This window comes from Neoarius graeffei, chromosome 10 (genome assembly GCF_027579695.1).
Source record: "Neoarius graeffei isolate fNeoGra1 chromosome 10, fNeoGra1.pri, whole genome shotgun sequence".
Classification (NCBI taxonomy): Eukaryota; Metazoa; Chordata; class Actinopteri; order Siluriformes; family Ariidae; genus Neoarius; species Neoarius graeffei.
The window spans coordinates 63,088,043-63,100,567 of NC_083578.1; the positions used below are offsets into that span (position 1 = coordinate 63,088,043).

Genomic DNA, 12,525 nt, shown 5'->3' on the forward strand with positions numbered 1-12,525 from the left:
ATCTACTCAAATTACAATAGAAACCATTGTGAGGAAAAACTGCAAACATTGTCATTTCTCAAAAATAAATATGACTTTTTTTTGTTGAGCAAAAAATAATGGCAACAGCTATTAGCAATAGCAGTAACAGCAAGCTAGGTGCTCTACTGAGCAAAAAAGCTTTTGTATAGTATACTGACTACACAAAATACACAAAACCTTTTATTGCAAAAAAGAACATTTATTTAAAGACAAATCATACCATATATGTGAATCTTTTAAGCTATAAACTTTAGCACACAAAAATAGCTCTCTCTTCTGGTGCTTTAGGTCGAATACACTTTAAAGTTACAAAACTAACAAATTATAAACCCTTCATTAAGGGTTAGAAATTACACTTACAATAAACATCTTGGATGTTAAACTTAGTATTCTAGGATTTCAATCAAAAATTAAGCTGTATGTGTGGATAAGGCATGATCATTTCAAGTGGCAGTAGATTCATTACAGGTCCCAATAAATAATAATTAAAAACAAAATATGAGGGCTACAGCAGAAAACAGCGCTGCCTCCGAGGACAATACAGGAAAAAAAATTACAAATGCCCTACACACGCATATAAATGCATAATTAATGTTTTATAAATGTATCATAAGAGTCTACAGATGACGCTAGAGATCACACCATCGGGTCTAATGAGTTCCTTATTTTCATGGCAAAAAATTGGATATGATTCATTATAGCTCGTGACTGCTTATAGCATGCATGTGTATCAACAGTCATCTATTTGAATGCCATTATTATAAACAGAGCTGCCAGATCATCATACAAACTAGTGATTAAGTTTCCTTCCATACACAGAAAAAAGTAGTTCCTTGTGGCAGAAGGGTTTCTATCTGCTTATTCTTACAAAAAAAATCAATCTGATTAACAAATTTACTTAAAAGTTTCACACCAAAAGTAATAAATCTTATTATACCCAATAAAAACACATCAAACAAACAAATCCACTGTAATAAACATCCCTGAGTGGTCCAGTTTTGGTTCAGAACTAGGTGCATCTATTTCAAATTGATTGAGAACACACCCTTGAAGCATGATTACCACAGTCTTAAAAAATATCAAACTCAACCAACAAATCTGGTTAAAGGGTTTTGATTTTGTTGTACTGGTTATAAAAATCCTTATGCATAGAAGAAAATTAAAAAGTGGCTATCCAGACTTCTGACTCTGCTGCAGAAGCACATTATGGAGAAAACAAACAAACAAGCAATGCTGTAGGCCAACAAGAACATTTTAACTGGGCTCCATCACTGAGTTACAGTAGTTGCCCATCTAGCTGAAACTAGACCATGCCATATATACAGGGTGTTTCAAAAAATTTGATATCATTTCACAGTCTAATAACTTTGCCAATTCTCATTCAACTGACCTCAAATTTTAACAGCATGTGTGGAAACAAGTCAAAATTTTATGTTTTTTGTTTTTATCTTTTTAGCTATAGAAATGCCATTCACTGGAAAAGAAAAGGCGTTTTGAGTGTTAGAGTACGCTCGAATACAGTCGAATAAGACTGTGCAGTGTGCATTTATGAGAGGGTTCTCTAAAAACGCACCAACTGCAATGCAGATTTGGACACGGCACAAAAAGTTCAAAGATGAAGGCTGTCTGTGTCTCAGGCAGCGCACATATTGAAAATTCGTGAAATCGCTCATGGAACCCACATACCTTTGAATTTCTCATTCAGATTTTGAGGAATGACTCTTACATTGCTCAACATTAAGCCTGTTCAATTTCATTTGCCAAGACTATGTAGCTTCTGGGATATTTACATCTCAAATAATATCAAATTTTTTTAAACACCCTGTGGATGTGTGTATAAATAGTTATTCCATGAAATCGAGTCATGCATGAGCCGATAGTCGACGAGGCGCGTATCCCTGAGTTGGCTATAAGCCACGTATGACGAGATTGAGTGGAATAACCGTTTTATTCTATCCACATTCACTGGATTTTGAGAAACAGAGCATTTTCATCTTTAGCAAATTCAATAAATAAAAACTTTATACAAAATGTCCAACAAAACCATTTCTGCTTAGAATGTAAACTGGTGAAATGATTGTAGCAATTTGTGGAAAATGCGATAATAATTCTTGAAAAATTAAAGTTCTTACCATCAAATACTTTTATTCCATATTTTGTTTGTATTTTATTTTCAAGTAGAGCTTTTATTCCGTCCTCAGTTGGTTCAGCAACACGCGCCACCATTTTGTTATTCTCTACTATATGAGCCTAGCAGTAGTCAGAGCATGTGAATGCTCATATCCAATGAACGTGGATAGAATAATTAGTGTATGTGAGTTCTATACACACACACTTTTTTTTTTTTTAACATTAACCACCATAAATTTGCTTGGAAAAAATTGTGAAAGTCTGGATTAGGAATGGGAACAACACAAAGACTGTACATATGAATTACACCACCATGTAACAGCTCATATTAAACCTTTCCAGTTTTTTTAATGTACATCCTGTATTTTGTAGCAAAATATTAATGACGTCATCTTGCATTAGCTTGTATTACAACCAGCAATTTTTTGCAGTTTCTTTAAAAGCTGACACGATGCTATACTTAGACATGATACAGATATTTGCAATAACAATGCCCTAAAGAGTCCAAAATTTGCTTGAAGAATAACCATCTTTAACTGCATACTTTTGCTAGTTTTCCTCTTCCTCCTTATTAACGTCATTATCTTCGTCTTCCTCCTCCTGGCCCAGCTCTCTGACCTCACTGCTGGCTGAGTGATGCACCTCATCTACTTCCTCTATATCTACTTCCTCTTCCTGCCTCTCCTCGGTGAAAGATTCCACACCTTCTTGGTCACTGTCACCAGCACCTGAAACAAATGTGTAATGAACAGAATAATGTAGATTACTTTACTGTACACCTGTCTTTTATTCGCGATTAAAAGGCCAAAAAAAAAAAAAGTTATATAATTACTTTGAAGCATATTGTACCATTTAGTTTATACATTCTATAAACTAAAAGGGACGTTTTAGAGTATAGCTTGTGCATTCTTGCCTGTTATATCGTGCAAGTTCATTACCTGGGACTCGACCTTCATCTTCATTGTCCTCATCATCCTGATCTTCCTGTTCTTGTTGTCGATTTTCGCTGACCAGTTCCTGATCATCATCATCATCATCATCATCGTCGTCATCTGAATCTGAGATGATCACACATTCATCTCTATTACTGTTTTGGGGTCCTTTGGATGTGCTAGAAAAAATATTAAGACAGCAGGTTTAATGGTGAAGAGAGAACTGTCCTACTTCCCTCAACTTCTTAATAAGTCACAGTAATACAAGGCATATACAATTGCAATTAAAAAAAAAAAAAACACACACGAGGCAAAAGACTGCGAGATAAAATCCTGAAGAGCCAAGTAAAGTTTCGAATTCTTGATTTTATTACCTGCCATTTTCCCGTGGCTCCCACAGTGGTGTCAGGTAGTACCTAAGAGGGTCTTTGTACAGGTCATCCTTCAGGATCTGCATCAGAAGCACAGAACGGCCTCATTACTGAACCTTAACCTACATGATCAACCAACCAAAGCGAAAAACAAACTGCGTGGATGCACTTACATTACTTTGTTTGTGCATATATTGTAGGTCAATTTCATAGCACACTGTCAGTCATATACTCAAGCAATATGATTCTTAATAATTCAAACAGTGTTTCTTTGTCTGTGTTGGAATATAGTACGTTTTTTCCTTCTCTGGTTATTGCCTACTGAGACCACTTGCTTGCCAGACAAATACGAATAAAACACTAATTGATCTGGATGCCCTGACTACTGATTTGTCCACCTCTGTTCACTATCCAGTTATAATGTACCTGTGCTATTTCATCCATCCCAGGACTACTATGGTCATCAAACCAGTGGAAGAAACTCTCGTAAACTCCTCGTGAATTCCGCCTTGGTTCTCCATTTCTTGTCAAGGACTGTCCAGGATGCCAAACAATTGGGTTTGAGAAAGAAACTGGCGACCCTGAGGAGAAACCAAAACAATGACCAATCTTAAATAAAAGATATGCAAGACGAAACCAACACTTAAAAAAATGACCCACAGCTCAGTGATCTTACCTCCCAATCCAAGATGAAGCTCTTTTACTATGACTTTATTCTGAAAGAATGGGTTCCGACGGAAATGAAAGCAAATCCGGTAGCCAAGTTTGTTGTTTTTGAAAGTCTCGATCTGTGCAGAACGCAGTATGGGAAAGAGGTTTTAATGAAATTCGTATTTCATTAACAGGGTAGACCTAATCATGTTTGTTGAAAGGTCATTAGACACAAATAGACAGGACTAGCTACTTCACCTCCAAATTGATCATGTAGCTGAGAGCATCTTCATCATTTTCATCAATCTGTGCTGACAGGTGAGGGTGGTTGAGAAGCTGAAATACTCTTGGTTAAGTGTAAAGTGGGTTCAAATCAATAAAAATTATGGTGTGGAACAAAAATGTTATTAGTCAAGTCCCACTTCTGCTTCGTTATGTCAAGAATTGCATTTTGGTGTGCATGGGAGATAAAATAGGACATGACTGTTGTGTTGAGTTTTAAAATTTAGAGTTTCAGTCAGCTGTAGTGTTATAGTGAATCTGGACACCTCACAACATTAGTAAGCCAAGTGAGCAGAAAAGGGGCGCATAATTAGAGATGCAGTGTATTGGACACAGTAGTTACGCTACAATGACCTGCATAGCGCTTGTATTGTTTCTGCCTACCGCTAGCAGCCTGCAGTGGCTACTCATGCGTCACGTTTTGGTCTTTGCTTTCTACGTTATTGATTTCCGTGCGGATTTCCCCAGTAGACAAATACTAATGATGTAGTCAGTATTCTCAGTAACCTGGTGGTTCTTGAATTTTCGCGATGTGACAACAGGAAGTGGAAAAAAATTATGAAGTAGACCCTCATCTTCTGACTTCTGCTACCATCAACAGTGAATAGGCTGTATTTTCTAAACATATAGAAGTGATAGCTTAAGTATTTTTCTTGATTACTGCCAAGTTTCGTTGTAAATCAAAAGACTAGCACATAGTTTTCTAACGTTAGCAAAACCAACGTGTCCAAGTGCTGCCGGCGGACGGACAAAAATTAAGCAAGTTATGGTCATTTACGGGCGGCACGTTGGTGTAGTGGTTAGCGCTGTCGCCTCACAGCAAGAAGGTCCAGGTTCGAGCCCTGTGGCCGGCGAGGGCCTTTCCGTGCGGCGTTTGCATGTTCTCCCCGTGTCCGCGTGGGTTTCCTCCGGGTGCTCCGGTTTCCCCCACAGTCCAAAGACATGCAGGTTAGGTTAACTGGTGACTCTAAATTGACCGTAGGTGTGAATGTGAGCGTGAATGGTTGTCTGTGTCTATGTGTCAGCCCTGTGATGACCTGGCGACTTGTCCAGGGTGTACCCCGCCTTTCGCCCGTAGTCAGCTGGGATAGGCTCCAGCTCGCCTGCGACCCTGTAGAACAGGATAAAGTGGCTAGAGATAATGAGATGAGAGATGGTCATTTACAGGTGGAAGTTGTTATCGGTCACAGTTCTTCTACTGTTTTAGTGCGTAAGGGCTGAAAATCCCCTTGATTTTTCGAAATAAAAAAAAAATTCATAACTTTCTTAATATTTGTCATAGTTAGTTGGTTCATGCATCATTTTAAAAGGTCTTTTCTAGTGTAGTAGAAATATTCTTAATTTAATAACTTTGTCACATGCTTTCATGTGACTTTAACAGGACCTTTTGTGAATGGGGTTTGTGAAACCTCTTTTTCTAGGTTTTTTTTTTTTTAAACTTTCCATAGATTATATGCTCAGATTTCTTAAAACAAACAGAGATGTCCAACCTTATCCGTGAAGGGCCACTAGGACTGCAGGCTTTCATTCCAACCAAACACCTGAACGTTATTTAAAGTCCAAGACCATCTGATTATACAGATGAAATCTGGTGAAGCTCCTGCTTGGTTGGAAACCTGTAGCCCTTTGTAGATTGGATGGGACACATGCGTGTCTTAGAGAGTAGTACCTGTATAATGAAAAGTTAAAACAGGAAGTGTTCTATACATGAAAAATGATGCATCAGTGCAGAAAATAAAAAAGGTTTTCTCAAGGCAATGAATTTCAAGCCTAAGTGGGATGAGTTAGGACAGACACACACACACACACACACACACACACACACACACACACACACCTTTTCTTTCCCCCAACCAGTTTCCTTAATCCCATGCTTTTCCATACACACATCCTCATGAACCCAGCAAGAGAAGAGGATAACATTATAAAGATGATGTCAGGACCATGCTGCTCACAATGACCCGACATCACTGATAGTCGTAGAACAACGCGGGGAATTGGCACATCTCTGCTGAGGCACAAGACAGAGGACAATCTACAGAAGGACAACAAAAGAACCATCTATGGACTCTTTAAAGATCTAAACTCTTTTTGATGTGCAGGTATCTTGTACATATACGGATGTGTGTATAAAAGGCGTATACTTTTGTGTCTTGTCCGACTCGTGTGTGCATTTCTGCAACCCCAATTCCAAAAAAGTTGGGACGCTGTGTAAACTGTAAATAAAAACAGAATGCAATGATTTGCAAAATCATGGAAACCCTACATTTCGTTGAAAATAGTACAAAGACAACATATCAAATGTTGAAACAGAATTTTAAAAAAAAAATATATGCTCATTTTGAATTTGCCGTCAGCAAGACATTTCAAAAGAGTTGGGACAGAGGCATGTTTACCACTGTGTTGCATCACCTCTACTATTTTTCAGCCTTGTCTCTTGCATACAGAGATTTCTCCAGATTCTCTCAATCATTTAATGATATTATGTACCATAGATGATGTGATCCCCAAATTCTTTGCAATTTTACAATGTTATTCTTAAACTGTTGTACCGTTTGCCCACGCAGTCTTTCACAGATGATGATAATAATGATAATAAAAGTTCAATTTATATAACGCCTTTCTCAAAACCCAAGGTCACTTTACAATTCTGGGGGGGGGGGAGGGCCACCAAATAGAGGTCAAGCTGTCACTCCAACAGTGTAGCAACCACAGTCCCACCAAAAGGCGCACAAAAACAAGTCCCAACACTGCCAGCACAGCCGCGGCAACACCGTCAGGCAACATTACTCAGAACACCATGCCATGGATCCACAAAGCAAGCACAGACGCACTGCCATGCAGAGCGCTGGTATGTCCCAAACCGCCTGCACAGCTGCCACGACGCCACCAAGCAACATCGCTCGGAACATCATGCCAAGCACTAAAGCGCTGCTGCAAAGAGCGCTGGACAACCACGATGTTAAAATGAGCAACAAGCTCACTGCAGTCCATAGCGAGGAGCACAGGCATCACCCACAGCAAACCAAGGCCTGGAGGGAACCGACACCCAAAACTGGGTCCGGAGCTACACCACAACCAGCAGACAAAAACACTCAAACAAAACATCAAATTACACAAACACAAGAAAAAAAAAAAGGAGAAAATAAAATAAAACGCTCCGGTGAGAAGCGGCAGCCAGAATACACACGACGTACTCTCAACCAGAAACGGAAATGGAATGGGCTGTCTATAGACCCTTTTCACATGACGTCACGACAAACGCGGCTGCCATTTTGGACATGTACTACCAGTAGTTTACCACAGCCAGCATTGAGGAACGTCAGCAAAGAAAGTGTTTATTTTCAGCAAGACTTCCATCATGCCACTATATTGTTGTGCACCTGGATGTAGTAACCATCAACAAACAAGGCAAGGGTTATCATTTTATCGGATCACGGTAGATGCTGACCGATGGAGAAGATGGATAGCGTCCATAAACAGGAAAGATTGGCAGCCCTCGGCATACCAGCGCTTGTGCAGTGACCACTTTGTTGGAGGTAAGACGAATAAAATTAGCCAGAAAAGGCATTACATTGCTGTTAACATTCTGTGGCGGCAAGTGTGTAACCAAATAGGCTAAAATAACCCATTGTAACCTCTTTGTTCTTCTGTAGTAGCTATTAGCTAACGACATTAGCTAGCGTTGTGTTCCTTTGCTGTTGGTAGACTGTAGGACAGATCAGAGGCAGTGTCCTACAAACAGTGCTTAATTTGAGGGGGAGCAAGCCGGAGCGCGCTCCGGAACCTCGGGCGTTGGCTCCGGCAGCTATTTACACTGGATCCGGTGATCCGACACCTCTTTTGACTATGTAACCAAAAAAAACAACAAATAATTAAATACAAAAATGCAAGTTTATTTAGTGTTAATGTCTGATTTTGATATCTGTCTTGTTGGTGATTTCTCTCATGAAACGACATCCACAAAATATCTCCAGATGAACTTAATTTGCAGTGTTATTACAAAACATGCCCAGAAGCACAGCGCCGCGTCCCCCTCCCCCCCTCTTTTTTTTCCCACACCGGAGCTGCTCATCCTCTGCGCTCCAGGACCTCCCACTTTACAAATTAAGCACTGCCTACAAATAAAAAAGTGTTCAAAACAAGAGGAACATGTATTTGTCTCTTAAATCCAGGCCGTTCCCTGTAATCTCTAACAACGGTTGGAGAAAGTAATGGCAAATAGTGAGTGCACAAACCATAGAAGGTAAACTGTACACAGCGCCAGGGCAGTGTGATGGTATGTCTACTTTTAGATTGTGTTAGCTTATCAATGAACACACTCGTCACTCGACGAGTTTCACGTCTTTACGACGGATACTTAAATGTGTGTTAGGTATTATTGTTGCAGTCTAAGCAGTCATTGTAGCAGCTAGATGAGCAAAAACCGAAAGGGTCTGTGCAAAAACCGTTATTTCTGTACGTCTGTAAACAATCCAGGCGGAAGCAGATAAACGTCGCTCTCTAAGCCTGCTAACCTCAATTTTTGAAAATACCTCTCCCTCTGCTCGCCCTGTAAATGCCCTACGTCGCTGGATAGCGAAGGTGTTTTCTGCATCTCGCTCCTTTTTCTTGTATGTTCTCCGTTTGTCGCCTACCTCGCATTCAAACCAATTCGAGCCGAAGTCCGCTACATGTCCAAAATGGTGGTCGCGTTTACGAAGGTCACGTGACTGAAAAGGGTCTATAGATGCTAGAAGAAGCGCGGCATGCTGAACCCCTCCCCATCTTTACTTCTGAGAGACTCAGCCTCTCTGGGATGCTCTTTTTATACCCAATCATGTTACTGACCTGTTGCCAATTAACCGAATAATTTTTGTTTTTCTTAGCATTACACCACTTTTTCAATCTTTTGTTGCCCCCGTCCCAACTATTCTGAAACGTGTTGCTGACATCAAATTCAAAATGAGCATAGATTTTTCAAAAAGCAATAAAAAGTCTCCGTTTCAACATCTGATACGTTGCGTTTGTACTATTTTCAATGAAATACATGGTTTCCGGCAGCACGGTGGTGTCGTGGTTAGCACTGTCGCCTCACGGCAAGAAGGTCCTGGGTTCGAGCCCAGCAGCCGACAAGTGCCTTTGCATGTAGAGTTTGCATGTTCTCGCCATGTCTGCGTGGGTTTCCTCCAGGTGCTCCAGTTTCCCCTACAGTCCAAAGGCATGCAGGTTAGGCTAACTGGTGGCTCGAAATTGACCGTAGGTGTGAATGTGAGTGCAATGGTGTACCCCGCCTCTCGCCCATAGTCAGCTGGGATAAGCTCCAGCTTGCAGGATAAGCAGCTACAGAGAATGGATGTAGGGTTTTACACAGTGTCCTAACTTTTTTGGAGTTGTCATACATGTCAACCTATATGGATTGTCCGGAAATTATACGGATTTTAGCTCATTTCAAGGGCGTACGGGCGTATAAACAAAGTCTTACGGATTTTCAGTATTTTCTGACCTAAATTTATTTTGTGCATCTTACTTGAACATCGTCAGCTGATCGTCGCAAAAACGTACAAAAGCTTGATTTATAGACAAAGAACAGCGTGTATGCAGGGGCAGATAACCCAGACTATGTGAAACCGGATGTTTATTCCTCAAACCTTGTGCAGTATCGCGACTGCGAGACTTCGCTCGTTCCGGTCATGCGCAGATTTGCGGACAGGAGAGATTTCCAAACCTGAGAAAAACTATGGAGGCATTGCTGTGTCTACCTCGCAGAGGGTATTCTCACAGGTCAGGAAAAACCACACTGACTGCAGAAAAAACCTGGGCACAGACACCCTTACTGCACTACTGCAATGCAAACTAAACACAGTCTTCTGTTGTGACATCACTCCCACAGAAAGGCAGTTCCAGCTTGCAAAGAAGGCTGCCAGTGATTATAATCAAGATCATATGTAAACATGGCTGACTGTGGACAAAAATGGTGAAGTTTGAGTGCTTTCTCTGGCTATATGAAAAGTTGACTGTAGACAAAAACGGTCTCTGTGAAAAGTATCCCATTGAAATGGGAGCAGCCTACACTTTGACTGACAGTGCACAGACAGTGGAGTTTGAGTGTTTTCCCTGAGTCTGTAAAAAGTATTTTCCTTTGGAGTGGGAGCAGCCTACCCTATGAACAATAGGATAGCAGTAAATGTATATTGTACAAATGTACATCAAAATAAAAGTTTGGTGCGATTCGAAGGCTATAAGGCAGGGGTCTTCAATCCTATCCGCAAAGGGCCGGTGTAGCTGCAGGCTTTCATTACAGCCAAATTGGAGGCTCACTTGATTGTTGATTGGAGACGAGGGTGAAATGACTAAACAAGTGAAATCAGGTGTAGCTCCTGCTTGGTTGGAATGAAAGCCTGCAGCCACACTGGCCCTTTGTGGATAGGATTGAAGACCCCTGCTATAAGGATTTTATGGATTTCTTCCTCAGATACTACAGGTGGACGCCCAAAGGGGTTGACATGTATGAGTTGTATGCGGGGCGGCACGGTGGTGTAGTGGTTAGTGCTGTCGCCTCACAGCAAGAAGGTCCGGGTTCGAGCCCCGTGGCCGGTAAGGGCCTTTCTGTGCGGAGTTTGCATGTTCTCCCCGTGTCCGTTTCCTCCGGGTGCTCCGGTTTCCCCCACAGTCCAAAGACATGCAGGTTAGGTTAACTGGTGACTCTAAATTGACCGTAGGTGCGAATGTGAGTGTGAATGGTTGTCTGTGTCTATGTGTCAGCCCTGTGATGACCTGGCGACTTGTCCAGGGTGTACCCCGCCTTTCGCCCGTAGTCAGCTGGGATAGGCTCCAGCTCGCCTGCGACCCTGTTGAACAGGATAAAGCGGCTACAGATAATGAGATGAGTTGTATGCGATCGATGTAAAAGGAAAGCCCTGGTGGTGGGCTCTGGAGAAAGGATACGGCGGTGAGCCAGAAGCCCGGGATGCTCTGCGCGATGGCGGCGCGCTGCTCGAGGTGAGGACGCCGCTGACGGACCAGTCTGAGCTCGAGCCGCCGGTGGAGGCGCGCGCCCTTCTTCTCCAGGGCATCCAGCCGGGTCTGCACGTGCGCCAAGAGCGCGACGGAGCGCCGCAGCTCGGGGGCCATCTGCACCGATATGATGGCGCACTCCTCGCGCTCCTGATCATCCTCCTCCTCGTCATCATCAGACGAGCTGGCTGTCAAGGAGGACCCGGGGAGAGAGTCATCCTCCTCCTCCTCCTCATCTGAGCAGCGCGCGCGCCCCCGCGTCTCTCCACCGACACTTCTCAGCACGGATACCGAGCAGCTGTCCTCCGCGCGCGCACTCCGCTCCAGCTCGCCGCGGCTCGGTTTACTGGCCGGCTTTTCACCGAGGGCTTGTCTGGATGAACATGGCGTTTCAGTACCGCGGTCCATGCCACCCGTGAGGCTCGCGAGCGCTTCAGCCGCGATTATCGCCGTGTACCGATCTGAGCGCTGCACCTTCTGGCCTTCAAACGCATCTCCAGCCTTCTCTTCAGACCCGCTGGCGTTTCCTGTCCCGTTTGCGTTTTGCACCGTCTTTTCAGAGCGCTCAGAAGCATTACTACTTTCAGATGCGCCATTTTTGTGCTTTACCCGAACCGCGTCTAAATCGCTCTCTCCGTCCACTCTGGCTTGTTTGGACAGCAGGGGCTCCTGTAGCCGCGGGCTCGCACTTCTCTTTCTGCTACATTCGGACGGCTTATTCATGTTATATTGATCAGCAAGCACTTGTTTCTGTGTTTAAAATTATTGCTTGGTAACTTACTGATCTGATTTTCCCCTGATTAGCTAGGTAGCTAGCTAACCCGTTTGCATAGCACTTCTCTGTCGAGATGCCTCGAGTTTAGAGGCCTAGCTCGGCTGTATGCTAACTATTAAAATTGTTTACTTCCCTGGCCTAGCAATACTGCTGTCCTCGTCCGTAATAAAGGATAAAATTCTCTTACTTATATTTGTAACAAGGCCTCCTGTTTTCCAGTTCCGCGTACTTGTTTATAATTTGTCCTTCTCCGAACGAGAAAAACAATGCTCTGATTGGCTGAGCCGCGTCGCGCAAAAATCGTGTCAGCCAATAGTAAAGCAGATCAGCTGGACATCACTGCGTCAACGGAACTGCGTCCTTTTCA

General features: G+C 42.5%; 1 protein-coding gene across 1 annotated transcript; it reads right to left on the reverse strand.

Annotated features, from left to right (window-relative positions):
* Positions 1–234: 234 nt before the first annotated feature.
* On the reverse strand, positions 235–12,433 carry tspy (testis specific protein Y-linked). Its single transcript, XM_060932051.1, has 7 exons — positions 11,315–12,433; positions 4,364–4,441; positions 4,131–4,242; positions 3,881–4,035; positions 3,458–3,534; positions 3,090–3,262; positions 235–2,879 (listed from the first exon to the last, which is right to left on the reverse strand). Exons 1-7 carry the CDS (start codon positions 12,104–12,106, stop codon positions 2,701–2,703), a joined length of 1,566 nt encoding a protein of 521 aa, XP_060788034.1. The 5' UTR covers positions 12,107–12,433; the 3' UTR covers positions 235–2,700.
* Positions 12,434–12,525: the final 92 nt, after the last annotated feature.

Excerpts from the sequence above, each read along its gene's own strand:
- tspy (XM_060932051.1), bottom strand. The coding sequence starts at position 12,106 with ATGAATAAGCCGTCCGAATGTAGCAGAAAGAGAAGTGCGAGCCCGCGG. Across the intron at positions 3,535-3,880 it reads GGATGGATGAAATAGCACAG|ATCCTGAAGGATGACCTGTA; the intron begins GTACATTATAAC and ends CTTCTGATGCAG. Across the intron at positions 2,880-3,089 it reads AGATGAAGGTCGAGTCCCAG|GTGCTGGTGACAGTGACCAA; the intron begins GTAATGAACTTG and ends CATTTGTTTCAG.